This window comes from Ranitomeya variabilis, chromosome 2 (genome assembly GCF_051348905.1).
Source record: "Ranitomeya variabilis isolate aRanVar5 chromosome 2, aRanVar5.hap1, whole genome shotgun sequence".
NCBI lineage: Eukaryota > Metazoa > Chordata > Amphibia > Anura > Dendrobatidae > Ranitomeya > Ranitomeya variabilis.
In genome coordinates, this window is record NC_135233.1 from 239968382 (window position 1) to 239993033 (window position 24652).

Below are 24652 nucleotides of genomic sequence, written 5' to 3' on the forward strand. Positions count from 1 at the left end.
GCGTTTCGACTCCAAACATCCAGGAGTCTTCTTCAGGTTTTTAATAAATATGTATATCATATATAAAAAAAGTATACCACATTCGCTTTATATATACCTTGCTTCACAAGAAGGCTGTCAATCAATTTCCATGCTTTTTCTGGGGTGCCTCGCCAAAATATAATTTAATAATAAAATTGATTGCCAGCCTCAATTGTAATGATTGGGGTATTTCTTTTGTAGAACTGTGAATAAAGATAAAATTGCATATTTAGATTTAGATTTGTTTCATGAAGAGAATAGAATTGTTACTAAAACGTTTTTTAAAAAAGTAGACAGCAATGGCTACTTAGATTTTAGAAGTGCTCAAAGAAGAACATTCCACATAGTCAATTCCGACGAATACGAAATTTTTTTTAGCAAATCTTCTGATTACATTGAACAATCTGAAATTGTAAAAAAGATTTTTGGAGAAAAAATACCCACAAAAATTGATAAATTTGGCCTTTGAAAAAAACAAATACAACACAATGGGAATGCCTGCAGAATACTGAACAAAAACGTTTTAAGTTTAATTTTATTACAGATTATAATAAAGGAAATACATATATAAGGAGTGTTTTAAATAAACACTGGCATTTGTTACTAAAAAACATTCTATCTAATCAACCTGGTATAACTTTTAGGAGGGGCCGGACAATTAAAAACTCAATAGCACCCAGTAAGATTCTCAGAAAAAAGAAGGTTTTTACCTTATGGGACAAACAAAGAACACAGGAGCATATAAGTGCAGATCAGGGAATAGTTGCACCTGTGCTATCATTCAACATAGCACAGGTGAAAAATTCATGATAAAACAACATTTAACCTGCGAAAGCACTTTTGTAATTTATGTAGTCATCTGTTCATGTGGCCTGCAATATGTCGGCCGTACGACCCAAACGCTAAGAGCTAGAATGAATGGTCATCGCCATAATACTAAAATTGGTTTTGTCCAACACAGTTTATCTAGACATTTATTAATTAAACATAAAAAAATGTAATATCACTGTCATTCCTGTAGAATCCATCCCTGAAAATGTACTGAATCGCAATCAAGTGCTGAATAGGAACCACATTCAAGAAGTTTATTAACCCTTCAGGTGTTTCACAGGAATTTTTGGAATGTTTAAATAAAAATGAACATTTAACTTTTTTTCACACAAAATTTATTTCTGCTCCAATTTGTTTTATTTTACCAAGGGTAACAGGAGAAAATGGACCCCAAAAGTTGTTGTACAATTTGTCCTGAGTACGCTGATACCCCATATGTGGGGGTAAACCACTGTTTGGGCGCATGGCAGAGCTCGGAAGGAAAGGAGAGCCATTTTACTTTTCAATGCAAAATTGACTGGAATTGAGATGGGACGCCATGTTGCGTTTGGAGAGCCCCTGATGTGCGTAAACATTGAAACCCCCCACAAGTGACACCATTTTGGAAAGTAAACCCCCTAAGGAACTTATCTAGATGTGTGGTGAGCACTTTGACCCACCAAGTGCTTCACAGAAGTTTATAATGCAGAGCCGTAAAAATAAAAAATCATTTTTTCACAAAAATGATCTTTTCGCCCCCAATTTTTTATTTTCCCAAGGGTAAGAGAAGAAATTGGACCCCAAAAATTGTTGTGCAATTTGTCCTGAGTACGCTGATACCCCATATGTGGGTGTAAACCATTGTTTGGGCGCATGGCAGAGCTCGGAAGGGAAGGAGCGCCATTTTACTTTTCAATACAAAATTGACTGGAATTAAGATGGGACGCCATGTTGCGTTTGGAGAGCCCCTGATGTGCCTAAACATTGAAACCCCCCACAAGTGACACCATTTTGGAAAGTAGACCCCTTAAGGAACTTATCTAGATGTGTGGTGAGCACTTTGACCCAACAAGTGCTTCACAGAAGTTTATAATGCAGAGCCATAAAAATAAAAAATCATATTTTTTCACAAAAATAATCTTTTCGCCCCCAATTTTTTATTTTCCCAAGGGTAAGAGAAGAAATTGGACCCCAAGGGTTGTTGTGCAATTTGTCCTGAGTATGCTGATACCCGATATGTGGGGGTAAACGACTGTTTGGGCACATGGCAGAGCTCGGAAGGGAAGGAGCGCCGTTTGACTTTTCAATGCAAAATTGACTGGAATTGAGATGGGACACCATGTCGCGTTTGGAGAGCCCCTGATGTGCCTAAACATTAAAACACCCCACAAGTGACACCATTTTGGAAAGTAGACCCCCTAAGGAACTTATCTAGATGTGTTTTGAGAGCTTTGAACCCCCAACTGTTTCACTACAGTTTATAACGCAGAGCCGTGAAAATATTTTTTTTTTTTTCACAAAAATGATTTTTTAGCCCCCAGTTTTGTATTTTCACAAGGGTAACAGGATAACTTGGACCGCAAAATTTGTTATCCAATTTGTCCTGAGTACGCTGATACCCCATAAGTGGGGGGAACCACTGTTTGGGCGCATGGCAGAGCTCGGAAGGGAAGGAGCGCCATTTGGAATGCAGACTTAGATGGATTGGTCTGCAGGCGTCACGTTGCATTTGTAGAGCCCCTGATGTACCCAAACAGTTGAAACCCCCCACAAGTGACCCCATATTGGAAACTAGACCTCCCAAGGAACTTATCTAGATATGTTGTGAGAACTTTGAACCCCCAAGTGTTTCACTACAGTTTACAACGCAGAGCCGTGAAAATAAAAAATCTTTTTTTTTCCCACAAAAATGATTTTTAGCCCCCCCAAATTTTTATTTTCCCAAGGATAACAAGAGAACTTGGACCCCAAAAGTTGTTGTCCAATTTGTCCCGAGTACACTGATACCCCATATATATCGGGGTAAACCCCTGTTTGGGCGCACGGGAGAGCTCGGAAGGGAAGGAGCACTGTTTTACTTTTTCAACGCAGAATTGGCTGGAATTGAGATCGGACGCCATGTCGCGTTTGGAGAGCCCCTGATGTGCCTGAACAGTGGAAACTCCCCAATTCTACCTGAAACCCTAATCCAAACACACCCCTAACCCTAATCCCAACGATAACCCTAACCACACCCCTAACCTTGACACACCCCTAACCCTAATCCCAACCGTAAATGTAATCCAAACCCTAACCTTAGCCCCAACCCTAACCCTAACTTTAGCTCCAACCCTAGCCCCAACCCTAACCCTAGCCCTAACCCTAATGGGAAAATGGAAATAAATACATTTTTTTAATTTTATTATTTTTCCCTAACTAAGGAGGTGATGAAGGGGGGTTTGATTTACTTTTATATCGTTTTTTATATCGGATTTTTATGATTGGCAGCTGTCACACACTAAAAGACGCTTTTTATAGCAAAAAAGTTTTTGCGTCTCCACATTTTGAGACCTATAATTTTTCCATATTTTGGTCCACAGAGTCATGTGAGGTCTTGTTTTTTGTGGGACGAGTTGACGTTTTTATTGTTAACATTTTCGGGCACATGACATTTTTTGATCGCTTTTTATTCTGATTTTTGTGAGGCATAATGACCAAAAACCAGCTATTCATGAATTTCTTTTGGGGGAGGCGTTTATACCGTTCCACATTTGGTAAAATTGATAAAGCAGTTTTATTCTTCGGGTCAGTACGATTACAGCGATATCTCATTTATATCATTTTTTTATGTTTTGGCGCTTTTATACGATAAAAGCTATTTTATAGAAAAAATAATTATTTTGGCATCGCTTTATTCTGAGGACTATAACTTTTATATTTTTTTGCTTATGATGCTGTATGCTTGTTTTTTGCGGGACACGATGACGTTTTCAGAGGTACCATGGTTATTTATATCCATCTTTTTGATCGCGTGTTATTCCACTTTTTGTTGAGCGGTATGATAATAAAGCGTTGTTTTTTGGCTTTTTTTTTTTTTCTTACGGTGTTCACTGAAGGGGTTAACTAGTGGGACAGTTTTATAGGTTGGGTCGTTAAGGACGCGGTGATACTAAATATGTGTACTTTTATAGTTTTTTTTTATTTAGATAAAGAAATGTATTTATGGGAATAATAATTTTTTTTTTCTTTAATTAGGAATTTATTTTTTTTAACTTTGTCCCAGGGGGGGACATCACAGATCGCTGATCTGACAGTTTGCACAGCACTCTGTCAGATCAGCGATCTGACTGACAGCGCTGCAGGCTTACCAGCGCCTGCACTGGACCCGGAAGTAATCCCTGCAGGACCCGGATGCAGCCCCGCAGCCATTTTAGATCCGAGGCCTGCAGGGATAGGAGGTAAGAGACGCTCGGAGCAACGCGATCACATCGCGTTGCTCCGGGGGTCTCAGGGAAGCACGCAGGGAGCCCCCTCCCTGTGCGATGCTTCCCTATACCGCCGGAACACTGCAATCATGTTTGATCGCAGTGTGCCGGGGGTTAATGTGCCGGGGGCGGTCCGTGACCGCTCCTGGCAAATAGTGCCAGATGTCAGCTGCGATAGTCAGCTGACACCCGGGCGCAATCGGCCGCGCTCCCCCCGTGAGCGCGGCCGATCGCATATGACGTACTATCCCGTCACTGGGAATTAAGTCCCAGGTCACCTCGACGGGATAGTACGTCATATGGGATTAAGGGGTTAATTTTTGGGGATATATATATATATATATATATATATATATATACATATATATATATATATATTTATTTTTTTTATGGAGGACTAGCCTCCCTTTCATTTGGTTGGGTGTTGCTATAGAGCTCCCTCACCATTCTGCTCTTTTAGTTTCTTGTGAAGCAAGGTATATATAAAGAAAATGTAGTATACTTTTTTTAGATATGATATACATATTTTTTAAATAACGTGAAGAAGACTCCTGGATGTTTGGAGTCGAAACTTGTTGTTTTATCCTGTAACTCCTAAATAAACGATTCTATTTCATTACCACGAGAATCTTGTGACGGAATTGCCGACAACTATCTGAGTATTTTTCTATCTATTGATTGCTGTCACCACGGTTGTCTGAAGACTCCCGTGAGCCCAGCTGGTCGAGCTGCAGTCCACCTCCTCAGGATTCCCATGGGATCCTGTTTATGCCTCAATTTTCCGGTTTCTCGTGAGTGCAACTATTATAGCGTGCAGTTTAGCAACAGTTTTTACTACACTTAGATCGTGCGCAGCGTTTGTTCCCCTTTTTTCTCTCCCTATCTCTTAGGGTCAGTTTGATTCATAAAACGGGATGGACAATGAAGTCTCAACAGGGAGGGATAGTAATGCACAGTAATAGATGAGGGTCCTAAATGGAGAACCACTTTCTATGAATTTAGGATTACTTAATAATGTGTTTGAAAATGGTTTTCTTAAATCAGAGACCCCCTTAATGTTCATTTCATGTTTTACAGCTGATGAAGTAACTGTTGGGAAGGTTTATGCTGCACTCATGATCTTTGACTTTTACAAGCAAAACAAGAACAACCGAGACCAATCTCACCAGCAAACGGGAGTCTTATCCCAGGTAGGAGATAAACTGTGCCGTAAAGGTGGTCACCTTTTTTTTTTCCTGTAGTCTATCTAGGCAATATGTTCACCTGCATAAAAAGTCAGAGTCTGCTGTTGAAGCTGACAGATCTTTATATCTAGAAAGAAGAATTCCAGAACTTAATGGAGACCACCAATATGTGGTCTAAAATATGGCATGTCCTCACCCCTCAGACAGCCACAGATGATATGGTCATTTTGCATCAGGAAACAACTTCTGAGTCATTACAGAGCATCATGGTGCCTTAGAATATATTAATGTACTATTAATGGTGCCAAAAATCCCACGTCCATCCCCGATCAACCTACAACGAGACTTATCCTATTATTTCATGCTTTGCACGGTCAGTTCGTACTCACAATATTGTATGTTACAGACAGGACCCGTCTCCCTTTTCCAGCCCCTGAAACAAACTATGGACCAGAATATTCCAAGTCACCTCGGTGACACCACAATCCAAAAGCAGAAAAGCTCTGCATCTTTGAACAATGGAGGAGTCATGTAAGTAGCACATTTCTTCTGACTTAAAATAGACATACCGTACTCTGTTTTGCAAATTGTACCCAAAAGTATACAAAAATTGTATTAGGCTGCATTCACCTATCCTTTATACATGTCTGGACAGCACACAGACCCATAGAGTTTCATTGATCCATTCACACATCAGTTTATAGTTTTAGTTTCAATATGTTTATTTGAAATTTTCAACATAACATAATATAACATAGACAATCCTCCATGCAGGAAAATAAGTAGATTATTGATAAGTATAACATTTGTTAATTGGAGGCAACAAGTAGTCATGGGGGGAATCAGACATAATGACAAATTAGGTTCAAGACAAAAACAGACTAGGGGTAACAACAACAGGGCATAGTACTTCAATACTGTCCTCATAGTTGTGGGTATAACTTAGAGTGTCGTAGGGTATATAGAATCAATAGCTAGACGCGTTCGGACTTACACCAGACATGCAAAACAAGATTACTCGGGTTTTGAACAGACAGATAAGCACATATAGGTCTCCTGAACATTCCCTACTCCACAAAAGTATTTGAGATTAAACCAATATCAATACAATTATAGTATTTAAGGAGACAATATCAGTTTATAGTTTTAAAGATGAGCCATTTAATCCATTTTTAACTGATCCATTGCCAAGAGTAACTGGATAGAACAAATTCAGACAGTCCTCCTGCTCCAGTTTTTGCAATCATACGAGAAAATAAAAAATGGATGCAGAACGGATGATACATAAGCTAAACATTCTAGAAATAAAAATGTTAACAGATGTGTGAATGGAGTCTTATTCCGTACCCTGAGGTGGCAAGTGTCCATGTATAACGCTGTGCTCCTCCTGAATCTCATCTGGCTATCTATGGCTATGCTCTCATGATGAGCTTTTGGTGAGTTTTTGATATTGCAGACTTTCTGCACAATTTTTGCACCCATTAAGTAAAATAGATTACTTGCATTTTTTTAAAAAATACACAGCTTAAAAAAAAAAAACAACCTCATTGTGGGAACGTAACCTAAATTAGAATGATTGCGCTTGAGCATTCATGGTGCTACTCAATTTAGCAGCTTTCTGCAGAAGTTGACACATTCAAAGCCATTAATTTCCTACTACTAAAATTATGATGAGACCATAAAGCTGTGTGTGTATATGTAGCAAGCCACACCCACTCCACATAGCTCCGCCCACTGGTGGGTGGAGAGTGGGTTTGCAGCGAGAAAGTGCGTGACACGGATTGGGAGCGGAGCTGCGGAGGGAGAGAGCGTAACATGGATGTTGAGTGGGGCTGCAGAGGATAGAGCGGGATGGTGCGTGGAAAGTAGGGCTGTGGAGGAAGAGAGCGGGCTGTGGAGGGAGAGCGGGGCTGCAGAAAGATAGAACGGGACGGCACATGGACAGCGGGGCTGCGGAGGGAGAGCGTGACACGGATGGAGAGCGGGGCTGTGGAGGGTTAGGGCGGGACGGTGCATGGAGAGCAGGGCTGTGGAGGGAGAGCGGGGCTGCGGAGGGATAGAACGGGACGGTGCATGGACAGCGGGGCTGTGGAGGGAGAGAGCGGGATGGCGGGTGGACAGCGGGGCTGTGGAGGGAGAGAGCGGGACGGCTAATGGAGACAGGGGCTGCGGAGGGAGAGAGTGGGATGGCGAGTGGAGAGCGAGGCTGTGGAGGGAGAGAGTGGGACGGCCTGTGGAGACAGGGGTTGCGGAGGGAGAGAGTGGGGCTGTGGAGGGAGAATGCGAGACGGCAATTGGAGAGTGGGGCTGCGGAAGGAGAGAGCGTGATGGTGGATGGAGAGCTGAGCTGCAGAGGGAGAGAGCGGGATGGCCAGTGGAGACAGGGGTTGTGAAGGGAGACAGCGGGACGGTGGATGGAGAGCGGGGCTGCTGAGGGAGTATGCAAGACAGCGGGTGGAGAGCGGGGCTGTGTAGGGAGAGAGTGGGACGGCAGTTAGTTACTATGCCCGGGCAACGCCGGGCTCTTCAGCTAGTGTCCATATAAAACATACGTGTTACACAGATATCGGCGTGACCAGTGTTTCAATCAGTGTGCCTCAGTGTTTTTCCAATATGGATACTGGAAATGAAATTACAAAGCTTCCCACATACTTTCCATGTTAAACATGGACGGCACACAATACAGCATGTTTACACGGACCCATAGACTTGTATTGGCCCTTGTCATCTGTGCTGATGGGAAAACACTGACATGAGTGCAGCACCGTAGGTTAAATACGGTACACGTGGCATCAGTGAAAACACGGTTGTGTGAAGGTGCTGTACAGTCACATATTAGAAAACATTAGCAGAATTGCCTTCTTTTTCTACATCCTACCTCACAAACAGCAGAATAAAAAGCAATAGTATAGTAGACTGCACTATTCCATCCAATAGGATATTAAGCCCTGTTCACACTGCGCTTCTGCAGTGCATCTGGGGGCTCTGCCTGAATCCCCCTAAAATAGGATTCACATAAATCCCCTACGGGGCAACAGACTGCACTGACACAAGCAGAGATCAAATGAATTTGGTTTTTTTTCCTGAAATTGACAGTCTGATTTATTTTCTTAGGGTATGTGTATATTGAAGGCAGGTGAATCCTCTGTGATCACTGACCCGTGTGGAATCACCGCATCCATTACATTGTACGGGTCTTATTTATTGCATCTCCGCAAGATAAATAGACATGCTGCGGTCTGCAAAGACGTGCCTCATGTCCACCTCTGCGGGTGAGCCGCGGGCGTCTCTGGACACATAGTGAACCTGGGATTTCTTGAAAACCTATCCGCTACGCTGTAACAGCTGGATGCTACACAAGTACACAGCGTCCAACCCGCAGCGATTACTGATCATGTGCGCATACCCTCAGAGTCTGTGTTTTTTCTTCTAGTGTCCACTTTTCTGTGGCTGTTGGAACAGACGGACACGTTCAGAAAAAAAAAAAATTACATGTGGAATTCATGTGAACTACATTCCTGTTATTGCAATCTATGGTTCTATAGGGATTCAGTCAGAATCCACCAGGCGTATTAAAGAAATACAGTGTGACCAGGCCCTAATGTAAAGCACAGGCATCTACTATATAATTGTCTAAGGGTCACTTCCATCTTTCTGTCTGTCTGTCCTTCTGTCTGTCACGGATATTCATTGGTCGCGGCCTCTGTCTGTCATGGAATCCAAGTCGCTGATTGGTCGTGGCAAAACGCCCACGACCAATCAGCGACGCGCACAGTCCGGAAGAAAATGGTCGCTCCTTACTCCCCGCACTCACTGCCCAGCGCCCGCATACACCCCTCCGGTCACCGCTCACACAGGGTTAATGCCGGCGGTAACGGACCGCGTTATGCCGCGGGTAACGCACTCCGTTACCGCTGCTATTAACCCTGTGTGACCAAGTTTTTTACTATTGACGCAGCCTATGCAGCGTCAATAGTAAAAACATCTAATTTTAAAAATAATTTAAAAAAATAAAAAATGATTATATACTCACCTACGCCGCCTTTCCCGCTCCTCGCGATGCAAGCGGCACGTTCCAATGGCAAGGATGGTCTGGCAGACCGCGACGTCATCACAAGTCCTGCGCGGAAAGGACCTGCCGTGACGTCACGGTCATGTGACCACGACACGGTCACGTGACCGCGACGTCATCACACCCTGGGACCGGAAGCTGCTGCCTGCACCCCACACAGGCGACAGAGCTACAACGCGCCTGCGGAAGGTGAGTATATGTTTATTTTTTTATTTTTTTAACCTGTGTCATACATGGCTGGGCAATATACTACGTGGCTCTGTGCTGTATACTACGTCACTGGGCAATATACAATGTAACTGGGCAATATACTACGTCACTGGGCAATATACAATGTAACTGGGCAATATACTACGTGGCTGGGCAATATACTACGTAACTGGGCAATATACTATGTGGCTCTGTGCTGTATACTACGTCACTGGGCAATATACAATGTAACTGGGCAATATACAATGTAACTGGGCAATATACTACGTAACTGGGCAAAATACTACGTGGCTGGGCAATATACTACGTGGCTGGGCAATATACTACGTGGCTGGGCAATATACTACGCCACTGGGCAATATACTACGTAACTGGACAATATACTATGTGGCTCTGTGCTGTATACTATGTCACTGGGCAATATACAATGTAACTGGGCAATATACTACGTCACTGGGCAATATACAATGTAACTGGGCAATATACTACATAACTGGGCAATATACTACGTGGCTGGGCAATATACTATGTGGCTGGGCAATATACTACGTGGACATACATATTCTAGAATACCCGATGCGTTAGAATTGGGCCACCATCTAGTTAGATATAAACTGCTGATCCCCATTATGGCGACACTACAATTACAGAACTACTGGTATATATGCAGCACATATACACAGATATACACTATACATGTACACACTTTATATATACTTTATAAATATAGAAACATATGCTATATATATTGTATATACAGTATACAGACACATTCAGTGTGTACAAGCACATACCGTATATACTCGAGTATAAGCCGAGAATTTCAGCCCATTTTTTTAGGCTGAAATTGCCCCTCTCGGCTTATACTCGAGTCATTCCCAGGGGTCGGCAGGGGAGGGGGAGCGGCAGCTGTCTAATAATACTCACGTGCTCCTGGCGCGGTCCCTGCAGGTCCCTGGTTCTCCAGGCGCTGACAGCTTCTTCCTGTAGTGAGCGGTCACATGGTACCGCTCATTACAGTAATGAATATGGGCCCAACTCCACTCCCATAGGGGTGGAGCCGCATATTCATTACTGTAATGAGCAGTGCCATGTGACTGCTCACTACAGGAAGAAGCTGCTGGCGCCCGGAGAACCAGCGACCGCGCCAGGAGCAGGTGAGTATAACGTGGGCATATTCACCTGTCCCACGTTCCACCGTCGGCGCCGCTCCGTCTTCCACGTCCTTTGCAGTGACGCTCAGGTCAGAGGGCGTGATGATGCGATTAGTTTGCACGCCGCCCTCTGCCTGAACTTCAGTGCAGAGGACGTGGAAGACACAGTGATGCTCGGCGGTGGAACGTGGGACAGGTGAATATAGCAAGCGCCGGGGGGCCTGAGCGACGAGAGGTGAGTGTCATATTTTTTTTTTTTTATTGCAGCAACAGCATATGGGGTAAATATCTCTATGGGCCATGTGCAGCGTTATATGGGGCACATATTTCTATGGAGCATCTTATGGGGCCATGTGCAGCATTATATGGGGGCAAATATCTCCATGGAGCATCTAATGGGGCCATGTGCAGCATTATATGGGGGCAAATATTTCTATGGAGCATCTTATGGGGCCATAATCAGCATTTGTGCAGCATTATATGGGGGCAAATATCTCTATGGAGCATCTTATGGGGCCATGTGCAGCATTATATGGGGGCAAATATTTCTATGGAGCATCTTATGGGCCATAATCAGCATTTGTGCAGCATTATATGGGGGCAAATATCTCTATGGAGCATCTTATGGGGCCATACTCAGCATTTGTGCAGCATTATATGGAGTAAAGGTCTGTATGGAGCATCTTATGGGGCCATACTCAGCATTTGTGCAGCATTATATGGGGCAAATGTGTTTATGGAGCATCTTGTGGGGCCGTAATCAACATTTGTGCAGCATTATATGGGGCAAATATCTCTATAGAGCATCTTATGGGGCCATAATCAGCATTTGTGCAGCATTATATGGAGCAAAGGTCTGTATGGAGCATCTTAAGGGGCCATAATCAGTTTTTGTGCAGCATTGTATGGGGCAAATGTCTCTATGGAGCATCTTATGGGACCATAATCAGCATTTGTGCAGCATTATATGGGGCATATTTTAATATGGAGCATCTTATGGGGCCCATCATAAACTGTATGGAGCATTATATGGGGCCCATCATGAACTGTATAGATCATTATATGGGGCTCCTGATTCAATATGGATATTCAAAAACACTTAACCTACTGATGTCTCAATTAATTTTACTTTTATTGGTACCTATTTTTATTTTTTACATTTACCGGTAGCTGCTACATTTTCTACCCTAGGCTTATACTCGAGTCATTACGTTTTCCCAAAAATATTTAGAATTGAGAGTCCTCAGTGGTTGATACCTTTTAATGGCTAACTGAAAAGATGGTAACAAATTGCAAGCTTTCGAGACTACCTGGCCTGGCCTGAATAGTCTTGAAAGCTTGCAATTTGTTACCATCTTTTCAGTTAGCCATTAAAAGGTATCAACCACTGAGGACTCTCAAGTCTAAATATTTTTCTATCTACTGGCTAACACGGTACCAAGATATATATCTTTCCTGTAGGTTTTCCCAGTTTTTTGTGGCAAAATTAGTGGTCTTTGCTTATACTCGGGTCGGCTTATACTCGAGTATATACGGTATATAAAGTACCGTATATACACACAAACATTCAGTTTATATACAGTATGATTACATACATATACAGTTTATATATATTTACACAAAACAATGCAGGGTAATCAATACAGAGGAGGACAATTTTATATTACAGGATGATTTATGTAAACTAGAAGCTTGGTCTGATAAATGGCAAATGAGCTTTAATGGGGATAAATGTAAGGTCATGCACTTGGGTAGAAGTAATAAGATGTATAACTATGTGCTTAATTCTAAAACTCTGGGCAAAACCTTCAATGAAAAAGACCTGGGTGTATGGGTGGATGACAAACTCATATTCAGTGGCCAGTGTCAGGCAGCTGCTACAAAGGCAAATAAAATAATGGGATGCATTACAAGAGGCATAGATGCTCATGAGGAGAACATAATTTTACCTCTATACAAGTCACTAGTGCGACCACACTTAGAATACTGTGCACAGTTCTGGTCTCCGGTGTATAAGAAAGACATAGCTGAACTAGAGCGGGTGCAGAGAAGAGCAACCAAGGTTATTAGAGGACTGGGGGGTCTGCAATACCAAGATAGGTTATTACACTTGGGGCTATTTAGTTTGGAAAAAAGAAGGCTAAGGGGTGATCTTATTTTAATGTATATATATATGAGGGGACAGTACAAAGACCTTTCTGATGATCTTTTTAATCATAGACCTGAGACAGGGACAAGGGGGCATCCTCTACGTCTGGAGGAAAAAAGGTTTAATCATAATAACAGATGCAGATTCTTTACTGTAAGAGCAGTGAGACTATGGAACTCTCTGCCGTATGATGTTGTAATGAGTGATTCATTACTTAAATTTAAGAGGGGACTGGACTGTTACAGGTTATATATACTAGATTCCTTGATAGGACGTTGATCCAGGGAACTAGTCTGATTGCCGTATGTGGAGTCGGGAAGGAATTTTTTTTCCCCAATGTGGAGCTTACTCTTTGCCACATGTTTTTTTTTTGCCTTCCTCTGTATCAACATGTTAGGGCATGTTAGGTTAGGCTATGGGTTGAACTAGATGGACTTAAAGTCTTCCTTCAACCTTAATAACTATGTTACAATATATAGTGCACACATGCAGTATATATATATGAATCACCCCACGTTAAGGGCAGTGGGGTACTCGGTACCGGGTCCTTCGGTTCGGGAGATGTCACGGTGGCCTGACCCGGCCCGTTGCCCTTTTGAGGGGTGTCCAATTAAAGGTGTAGTTTGTCTAGTGTTCGTGAAGCCACCTGTGGTATTCGGTCAGGGTGACCGACGCTGCCCAGGGGTCCGCTGGGGTGATGGAATGGCAGCTTGATGGTATACCTTCCCACAGGTGAAGTATATCCCCAGGGCTTCCCAGATGTGTAGGTGGTGATGGTGGACGATGTAAGGCGCAATGAATAACGAGGACACAAGGTTGCAGTCTCTTTACCTTTTACTGAAGACTTCAGCATCCACAGTCCAGAGTACAGATCACAGGGCAGGCAGAGTCCGGCCGGTCTGAAGGCAAATCCAGAGTTCTCTTATCCAGGTGGAAATCAGTAGCCTTCCTACTAGCGCCTGTGTGTTGTAGTACCTCCCTGCTGAGCACCACGGGATAGTCCTCACAACCTTTGTAGATGTTCTAGATGTTATTTCTTCCTCTCTGTCCCCCAGATGGTATGGATAGGACATACCCGTATGACTGATGGCTTGAGGCTTGTTTATAGGGACCCTAGAGACTCCCCGAACCCCACAATTTGCCACTGTGTCTTCTTAGGTTTTAAGGTCGGGCAGCCAACTTGGAATTGACTGTCCTGCCGGTCTTTGAAGTAAAGCGTAGAGTCAATTACTCCCTCGGTGTTCCGGCCACCGACTACGCGCCTCAGAAGGAGGCAGCCTCTTACAGGACAGAACTCCTTCTGGTGTTGTCTCCTTGTGCTGTGACTTCGTTTCTCACTCCCTGCAACACAATTCCTTTCTTGTCCTTCCTTAGGATGCTGCCGCATGTGGGGCAGGCGCAGCTCCGTATCTTTCTGTCTCGTGCTAGGCCTCTGTCAGGATTCCACCCCTGACAAGAGCCCTCTGTCTGCAGCTCAGATGTTCCTCCTTCCCCCCTGTCTGCCTGACAGGTGTTGCCTGGGCCGAGCCCAGTCAGCTTCTAACTAACTTTCTATCCAGCCCACCAGTTTTACCCGAATGTGTGGAGTGTCCTAATAGATAGAAACAAGGCTCCCCCTGGTGGTCTGGAGTGTGAAGAGTGGTGTCTGTTTTGTGATACCTGGAAAGATGAACTTCTTTAGTACCATCAGACGTAATATCACTCCCCCTGGTGGAAAAGCGACATTACTGCAACGACCAGGACTCTGGGGCGCTGCATATATATATATATTATATACAGCCCAGTATGGACAAAAAAGGAAACAAATAATTTGTTTGTTTGTTTGTAATTTGATATTCCTTTTTACAAAAAGGTTTTTGGACGTACACTCTATTTTTCTCATGATATATATATATATATATATATATATATATATATATATATATATATATATATATATATACTAGATGGTGGGCCGATTCTAACGCATCGGGTATTCTAGCATATGTATGTATGTATGTATATAGCAGCCACATAGTATATAGCACAGGCCACGTAGTATATAGGAGCCATGTAGTATATAGCAGACACGCAGTCTATAACACAGCCACGTAGTATATAACACAGCCCACGTAGTATATAGCAGCTACGCAGTATATAACACTGCCCACGCAGTATATCACACAGGCCACATAGTATATAACACAGCCCACGGAGTATATAGCAGTGTGGGCACTAAATCCCTGTTAAAAAAAATAATTAAAATAAAAAATGGTTATATGGTGTCCAGCGAAGCTGTGGCGATGCGCGCACAGCTGCCGCCAGCTTCCGTTCCCAGAGATGCATTGCGCAATTACCCAGATGACTTAGCGGTCTCGCGAGACCGCTAAGTCTTCTGGGTAATTTCGCAATGCATCTCTGGGAACGGAAGCTGGCGGCAGCCGAGCGCGCATCGGCGGAAGACGGAAGGTGAGAATAGCAGGTTTTTTGTTTTTTTATTATTTTTAACATTAGATCTTTTTACTATTGATGCTGCATAAGCAGCATCAATAGTAAAAAGTTGGTCACACAGGGTTAATAGCAGCGTTAATGGAGTGCGTTAGCCACGGCATAACACGGTCCGTTAACGCTGACATTAACCCTGTGTCAGCGCTGACTGGAGGGGAGTATGGAGCGGGCACTGACTGGAGGGGAGTATGGAGCGGGCGCCGGGCACTGACTGGACGGAAGTAGGGAGGGACTAATTCTCGGCCAGACTGTGCCCGTTGCTGATTAGTCGCGGCCTGGTGGCCGCGACCAATCAGCGACGCGGGATTTCCGGGACAGACATAAAGACAGACAGAAAGACAGACAGATGGAAGTACCCCTTAGACAATTATATAGTAGATATATAAAAACGGTTCCCATGGTGACGATATCATTAAGGTTGCCATGGCGAAGATGATGTCATAATGGTTGCCATAGCCTACGATGATGTCATAATAGGTTGCAATGGTGATGATGTCATAATAAGTTGCCATGGCGACGATGATGTCAGAATGGTTGCCATGGTGAAGATGATGTCATAATGGGTATATGGGCACGGAATTATGGGATGGAGGATGTGTGTGATGGATATATGGGCACGGGACTATGGGATGGAGGTTATGTATGATGGATATATGGGTACAGGACTATGGGATGGAGGATTTGTATGATGGGTATATGGGCATGGGACTATGGGATGGAGGATAATCATAATTTGTTATAACTAACCACAGTTAGTTACTATGCCCAGGCAACGCTGGGCTCTTCAGCTAGTAAATATATAATATACAAAGACACACATACTGTATACTGTATTGATATATATGCATGTACATACACACACACAAATGCATCACAGATATATACAATCATACTATATATTGTATATATGTACACACATACTATATACACATACACACACTGTATACTGCACATGTACACACACAGATACACATATATATGTATACTTACCAGGTCCTGCTGCTTCACCTATGCATATCCCAGTGGTTTAGGAACAGCCATGATGAGGAGGTGGGGACACAGACAGGACGGCAGGCATCTTCCTGCCCTGGTGTCTGACATATGCTGTGCTGTGAGACGGCCCCTCCCCCTCAACTTCTAACCTGACACTGCAGGGTGGGGGGTGGGGTGGAGAGAGTTTGGGAAAGATGCTTTGGGACTACAGAGGATGCACAGCATTATTCACTGTAAGTAATGTTGTATACCCTCTGTGCACTTCACAAAGGGCTGCAGACTTAGGGGGCCCCCTTTGTGGGTGGGGGCCCTAGGCATCTGCCTTGTTTGCCTGCCCCAAACGCCGGTCTGGGAGAGACAGAAACTTCTCTTAGAGTTTTAAGGGTATGTTCTCACTACGCTTTTGGTGCATATCCTGTGCCAAAATCCACATGAAAAAAACATCTTGATAATGCATCCCATAGTTTTCAGTGCAAAATAGTTTCCAAAATGGTGGCTTCATTCAAAGAAACTAATCAACATGTGGACCACAGCAATTTAAGCTGTACATGAGGAGTAGAATCAGGTCAGATTTTTCTGGTTTGCGTTTTTGCCGTCTGAACATGCCCAGTATGCAGCCATGCCTATGGGAAATGAGAGGCCTATACTTTGCACCACCAGTGAACAAAAACAATTGTTTTGGGGCTCCTTCCCACCCCCAATTCTGCTTTCTTGAACTGTCTCTTCGTTAGGGCTCATTCAGACATCAGTTTTTCTCGGATTACTTCTATCTGTGTTTTTCATGGATAGCACTTGAAATTATTATAGTTTATGGGCCTGTTCACATGTCCATTAGTGATGAGTGAGTATACTCTTTGCTCGGGTTTTCCCGAGCATGCTTGGGTGGTCTCCAAGTATTTACAACTGCGCAGAGATTTAATTTTCATCCCGACAGCTGAATGATGTACAGCTAATAGCCAGCTTGATTACATGTGGGGATTCCCTAGCGACCAGGCAACCCCAACATGTACTCAGCCTGGCTAATAGCTGTAAATCATTCAGCTGCCGCTGATGAAAACTAAATCTCTGCGCAGTCATAAATACTCGGGGGTCAGCCGAGCGTGCTCGGGAAAACCCGAGCAACGAGTATACTCGCTCATCACCAATGTCCATGTATTTTTGTGGACAGAGACTTGTCTGACTTTGATCTGAATCTTAGATCAATCTAACCAATACAAGTCTATGGATCTGTGAAAAAAAAGATATGCAATCCACGTGCTGTCTGTTATTCACAGACTGTGTGATAAGAGAATGTTGAGAAACCTCCATTCTTTTTTTTTTTTTTATCCGAGAAAATCTGAACAAATTCCGATGGTAAAAACTGACAAAAAAAAACAGTGATGAAACAAGGACTGATTTTCTGACGTCTGAATGAGCCACAATGTGCGCCCTTTAATGGCAAGCTATCATGACCCTGGGGTACAGGGTTATAGTGCTAAGTGCAATCAATTGCGGTCAATAACCATCAAGTTATGACCTTGGAATCACATCCTTCTTGAACAAATGGTGAATAGCTGTAGCGCCCCCACTGCCGCAGGGCCGAGGGGTACCCGGTACCGGGCCTCTGAGTCTCTGCTCTGGGGTTGTCACGGTGGCTAGACCCGGTCTGTGACCCTGCTGAGGGGCGCCCAATGAAAGGTGTGGGTGGTGATGCTGTAGTGGTGCGGGCCGCAGTAAATAACGAGGACACCAGGTTGCAGTCTCTTTACCTCTTTACTGAAGGCTTCAGGATCCTCAGTCCGGAATACGGTTAACCAGGCTGCGCAAGTCCGGCCGGTCCGATGGCACCTCCAGAGTTCCCTTTGCAGGTGGAAATCTGTGCCTACCTTCTAGCGCTTGTGTTGTGGTCCTCCCCTGCTGTGCTTACGGGATAGTCCCCACAACTGTTGTGTCTGTTTCTGAAGTTCCCTCACAACTCGATTATGATGTTCTTCTTCGTCCCCCAGATGATATGGCTAGGACGCACCCGTATGACGGGTAGGCTCGGAGCTCTTCCTGGACCCTAGTGTCGCCCCTCTCCTGTTGTTGCCCCCTATGTCTTCTTAGGTGATTTGGGTGAGACAGCCCGCCTATAACTGACTGTCCTGCCGTAGGTTTGAAGTTAGGCCTGGAGCTCTATACTTCCTCGGCGTTCCGGCCACCGGCTGCGCGCCTCAGTAGGATGTTGCCTCGTCTTACAGCACGACTCCTACTGGTGTTTCTCCTTGTTGCGCTGATCTTGTTTCTCACTCAGCACAATAAACCTCGCTTCTTGTCCTTTCTTAGGGTACCGCCGTGATCAGGTGCAGTTGCGGTCCCGTAACGTTCTCTCAGTTCGCTAGGCCTCTGTCAGGATCCCACCCCTGACAGGGACCCCCCTGAGTCTTCCCCTGCAACACCCTCTGCCACAGGATGTTGCCTGGTTCCAACCCAGTCAGCTTTCTAACTAACTTCCTATCCAACCCCCAGTTTTACCAGATTGTGAGGAGTGGCCTAATACATAGCACCCTTAGCTCCCCCTGGAGGCCAGACTGTGAAGTGTATTGGTGTCTGTGGTACCTGGTCAGGTGAACTCCTTCAGTGCCATCAGACGTACCATAGCCCCCCTTAGCGGCGGAGCATCAGTACTGCAAAGACCAGGACTCTGGGGCGCTGCATAGCCACCGATGGCCACAACATTCCTGATTTCCCCAACAAACCAACACTTTCAGGCATCTTTTTTTTTTTTACTTTCAATAGGTATCACTTTATTAAATGCCTTTACTTCACTTTTTTGAAAAGAAAAAAAAGGAACTTTTTGTGTAAAACAAGACGTCATTGGCAAGAGAAAGAAATCTAGTTTTTATCAGAAAATCCATTCTGGCAGCTGTGGCCCAACACTAGGAAAAACTATGCACCGGTTTAGCCTGGAGCGCTTCTTTAACTTTTAAGATGATGTCCAGTTTTGGATAAACAGCGCCTTTCTACCTACATAGTGAAGACATATTTTTTCTTGCTGACACCAGCTTGTGAGTTTTGTGGTTACAAACACGATGTTGTTTTCACTTATTTTGTCATACAGTGTGAATCAGGACAGTGGGATTCGGGAGTCAATATCATGGGTAACACAGCCGGCATCGGATCCCTTCTCCACCCCTCGGAGTATTGCTTTTCAGAGAGGCCACTCGGAGGAGATTCCACCCCAGCAGCAAGGCAAACAGGCAAGGATGGTATTTCATTACATGTCACACTGACATATGTAAAGACAGACACAGCCATCTCCAATACTGACGCAGGTTATTTTCACAGTCTGTGGAGATGAAAGAAATCAGCCAAAATCTTACCAATGGTGATCATCCAACCGGACTGGAGACCCAAGGACGAGCAGTGTCCATGCCTCGTCTAGCTGCAGACGCTCAGGTAAGCCAAGCACTGTGTGTGCATACATCTATGTGACTTACGGTATATCTTTGTTACTCGGATGATTTTAAAAAGTTAAGCAATTTCTTCTTCGGTTTATAACACTTCTTTTCAAGTACAAAAATCAGGGTATTGAGTTAATCCAGGTACAGTAAATCTCTACACAAAAGACAGCACTCTAGAAGACCTCTCATGTCCAGTACAAGAATGGTCTACTGATGTGTCAAACTATGTAATGCTTCCTTTTCCCCATTGGTGGCGCTCTAGGTTACCCAAACACCACTTGCTTGTTTCCACCATGGATTACAGCTGATCAATGGAAGACAACACCTCTATATAGATTTGTTGGGAAGACATTTGGCACTTTTTATAGTTTACTGTTAATATTTTTTTTGTATCAGGAACAAGATTCATGACCAAAGAATCAGTAAATAGTTCTAAATAGACTAATTAGAGTTAAAGCCCAAAGGTAACACTAAATTCTTAAGGGTCATATACCTTTGACATCTGTTTGTTGACAACTATTCGTCATGGTGAAACCCCATACACATGCACGCTCGGTTTAGCTAAGTATGTATGTGTTCTCAGTGGGATCAACAGAGTAAGTAAGACTCCCTAAGGAATAAAGGATCAGGCTTGTTGACAGCCAACATGCCCTTATCTTTGTCTCTTCCAAATCTGGTGAGGGTGGAAGAGACAGTACTCCACTATGGAAATTAGATGCTCCAACAGTCTAATCTGTATGGTCACCTTAAAGGTACCTTCACACTAAACGATATCGCTAGTGATCCGTGACGTTGCAGCGTCCTGGCTAGCGATATCGTTGTGTTTGACACGCAGCAGCGATCAGGATCCTGCTGTGATATTGCTGGTCGTTGGTTAAAGTTCAGAACTTTATTTGGTCGTCAGATCGCCGTGTATCCTTGTGTTTGACAGCAAAAGCAACGATACCAGTGATGTTTTACAATGGTAACCAGGGTAAATATCGGGTTACTAAGCGCAGGGCCGCGCTTAGTAACCCGATGTTTACCCTGGTTACCAGTGTAAAATGTAAAAAAACAAACAGTACATACTCACCTTCGCGTCCCCCGGCGTCCGCTTCCTGCACTGACTGAGCGCCGGCCGTAAAGTGAAAGCACAGCACAGCGGTGACGTCACCGCTCTGCTGTTAGGGCCGGCACTCACAGTCAGTGCAGGAAGCGGACGCCAGGGGACGCGAAGGTGAGTATATGTACTGTTTGTTTTTTTACATTTTACACTGGTAACCAGGGTAAACATCGGGTTACTAAGCGCGGCCCTGCGCTTAGCAACCCGATGTTTACCCTGGTTACCCGGGGACCTCGCATCGTTGGTCGCTGGAGAGCTGTCTGTGTGACAGCTCTCTAAGGCCTGATCACTGGCCGATGTAAATATGGTAGCCATCAGGTGACAAAAATCATTGCTGATAGTAGCACATCTCCTTGTGCAAACATTAGATGTGCTGCCGACAATATGCAAACTATGCAGACTGAATGATCATATTAAAATCATCCGACCTTGTTTAAAAGGGCTCTTAAATGAGCACCGATAGCACAAACAATATAAATGAGCACAAATAGCACAAATATTATAAATGAGCCGCAATAGCACAAACAATATAAATGAGCCCCAATAGCACAAACAATATAAATTAGCCCCAATAGCACAAATATTATAACTGAGTCCCAATAGCACAAATATTAGAAATGAGCCCCAATAGCACAAACAATATAAATGAGCCCCAATAGCACAAATATTATAACTGAGTCCCAATAGCACAAATGTTATAACTGAGTCCCAATAGCACAAATATTATAAATGAGCTCCAATAGCACAAACATTATATCTGAGCAGCAATAGCACAAATATTATAACTGAGCCCCAATAGCACAAATAATCTAAATGAGACCCAAGAGCATAAATATTATAAATGAGCATCAATAGCACAAGTATTATAACTGAGGACCAATAGCACAATATTATAAATGAGCCCCAATAGCACAAATAATATAAGTGTGCATCAATAGTACAAATATTATAAATGAGCCCCAATAGCACAAATATTATAACTGAGCATCAAAAGCACAAATATTATAAATGAGCCCCAATAGCACAAATATTATAACTGAGCATTAAAAGCACAAATAATATAAATGAGTCCCAAGAGCATAAATATTATAACTGAGCATCAATAGCACAAATATTATAAATGAGCCCCAATAGCACAAATATTATAACTGAGCATCAAAAGCACAATTAATATAAATGAGTCCCAAGAGCATAAATATTATAAATGAGCATCAATAGCACAAATATTATAACTGAGCATCAATAGCACAAATATTATAAATGAGACCCAAAAGCACAAATAATATAAATGAGCATCAATAGCACAAAATTTTATAAATGAGCCCCAAGAGCATAAATATTATAAATAAGCATCAATAGCACAGATATTAAAACTGAGCATCAATAGCACAAATATTATAACTGAGCACCAGTAACACAATTATTATAAATGAGCCACAATAGCACAAATATTATAAACGAGCCCCAATAGCATAAATATTATAAATGAGCATCAATATCACAAATATTATAACTGAGCATCAATAGCAAAAATATTATAACTGAGCATCAATATCACAAATATTATATCTGAGCATCAATAGCACAAATATTATAAACAAGCCCCAATAGCATAAATATTATAAATGAGCATCAATATCACAAATATTATAACTGAGCATCAATAGCAGAAATATTATAACGGAGCGTCAATATCACAAATATTATAACTGAGCATCAATATCACAAATATTATAACTGATCATCAACAGCACAAATATTATAACTGAGCATCACTAGCACAAATATTATAAATCTAATATATCTAATAAATCTAATATATTATAAATTATAAAAGCACAAATATTATAACTGAGCCCCAAGAGCATAAATATTATCAATGAGCCCTAATAGAACAAATATTATATCAGCACATTGTCAAAGCAGGAATTCTGGCAATGTAACTAAGCCTTTAAAGGGAACCTGTCATGTTGTATATGCAGTGGACAGCACGGTATAGAGAAGGAGGAGCCGAGCAGAAGTACATAAGGGTTTGTTGAGAAAAAGTCAGTATAACTTGTATTATATTCATTGAAATGCCTGGATTTTGTATGTGTGAGTCCAGTGGGCGGTCCTAATACTGATTGACAGCTATATCTCTGCATTCACAGCCATACAGTGATGACTGTCAATCACTGATATAACCGCCCACTGGACTCCAAACACCAGGGCTTTCAGTGAATAAAATGTAAATTTTGCTGAAAATGTTCCAACGAATAAGTCTACCAATCGGCTCAGCTCCCCAGCTCTATAACATCCTACCTGCAGATCAGAGACCATTTTTAAAATGACAGCTTCCTTTAAGGTCTGGTGATAAGGCGATATGAGGATCACATGTGGTTTTCCTTATGATTTCCTGTTTATTAATGGTGGTTACGTGTATTAATTGACTCTTTTCCTTTTTGTACCATTCCCTGTCCCCATTGCCATCCCATTCTCACCTCACCTGTGTGTCGTCTCTGCTCTGACTTGGACTTTGTATTGCTTCTATGGTTCTGTCTCCCCTTCCATTCCTCTCTGTTCCTCCTTTCTCCTGCCCTTCCCGGCCTGTCCTTCCTCCCACCATGCTGTCGGCCGCTGGTCTCCTGATGCCGTTTGAACCTCTTCACCTGTTTGTCTGTCATCAGCCGAGGAGCCGCGCTCCTTCTCCCCGGAACGGTTACCTGCCCGTATGTAGCCTTCTTATTTCACATGACCTGTGTGTGTATTGCTTTGCTGGTATCTCAGCGTCATGTATGTAGCGCCATTGTCTGATCAGTTTGTTCCATTTGGCATCGCTGTCCGCTGTGTGGTGCATTTATTCAGCATCTATCATTGTGGTGTCATAGTGACAGTCCCGAATAAAAGTCTCAATGACTGTCCGTATCCTCCTACTGATCGGTTATAGCCCATTCTGTCCCACAAAATACCAGGAGAATTTTCCCAGCGCTCACTGGTCTAGGCAGGAGATCCTCTCTCCTCCTCTTGGGTGATCCCACAATCGGACATTGTGACCATTGCCCACCAAGCAGAGGAGAGAGGAATTCCCATCGAGGACTACTTTCACTTCAATAAGGCGATGTGTAAGGTATAAGAAGGTCATTTTGTATGTGTATATGCTTGACTCTGGTCAATTAACCCACAATATGGGGACATCCACACTGGACTGGAGTGATATCTGCAGTGTAAAAATCCTCACCGAAATGTGCGGATTTGCTGCAAATAGGTTGCAGATTTGCCCATTAGTAAATATCCACAGAAAAAGGCAATTCCTGCTGATGATTGTTTCTGCAGCTCGTTGATGCGATGTCTTAAAATCTCATCTACAGCACTGCTACTGTAATAATTATATTAAAAAAAAGAGAAGCCACACGTGATCAAAACAATATGGGACAAGAAAGTATATAAAGGTAAAATACATTTGTTAATAAAGTGCTAAAGAGTAGCACCGCATACAAGAGGTGCCCGCACCATTTACAAAAGAAAACATTCATGTACAATAAAACAATTTATTGCTTGGAAATTCGGAGACATGTTGTGAGAAATTTATAGACTAAAAGAACAAT

General features: G+C 43.1%; 1 protein-coding gene and 1 long non-coding RNA gene across 2 annotated transcripts in view; one reads left to right on the forward strand and one right to left on the reverse strand.

The window, feature by feature from the left end:
• Positions 1-24652, forward strand: part of CACNA1B (calcium voltage-gated channel subunit alpha1 B) — a 386102-nt gene that overhangs the window by 344418 nt on the left and 17032 nt on the right. The window contains exons 41-45 of the mRNA XM_077284262.1: positions 5373-5485; positions 5886-6010; positions 19624-19762; positions 19851-19961; positions 23735-23776. Coding sequence (XP_077140377.1) covers positions 5373-5485; positions 5886-6010; positions 19624-19762; positions 19851-19961; positions 23735-23776 — 530 coding nt within the window. The remainder of the gene's footprint in view (positions 1-5372; positions 5486-5885; positions 6011-19623; positions 19763-19850; positions 19962-23734; positions 23777-24652) is intronic.
• LOC143805242 (uncharacterized) overlaps positions 1-24652 on the reverse strand; it is a 116110-nt gene that overhangs the window by 40341 nt on the left and 51117 nt on the right. The window lies entirely within an intron of this gene.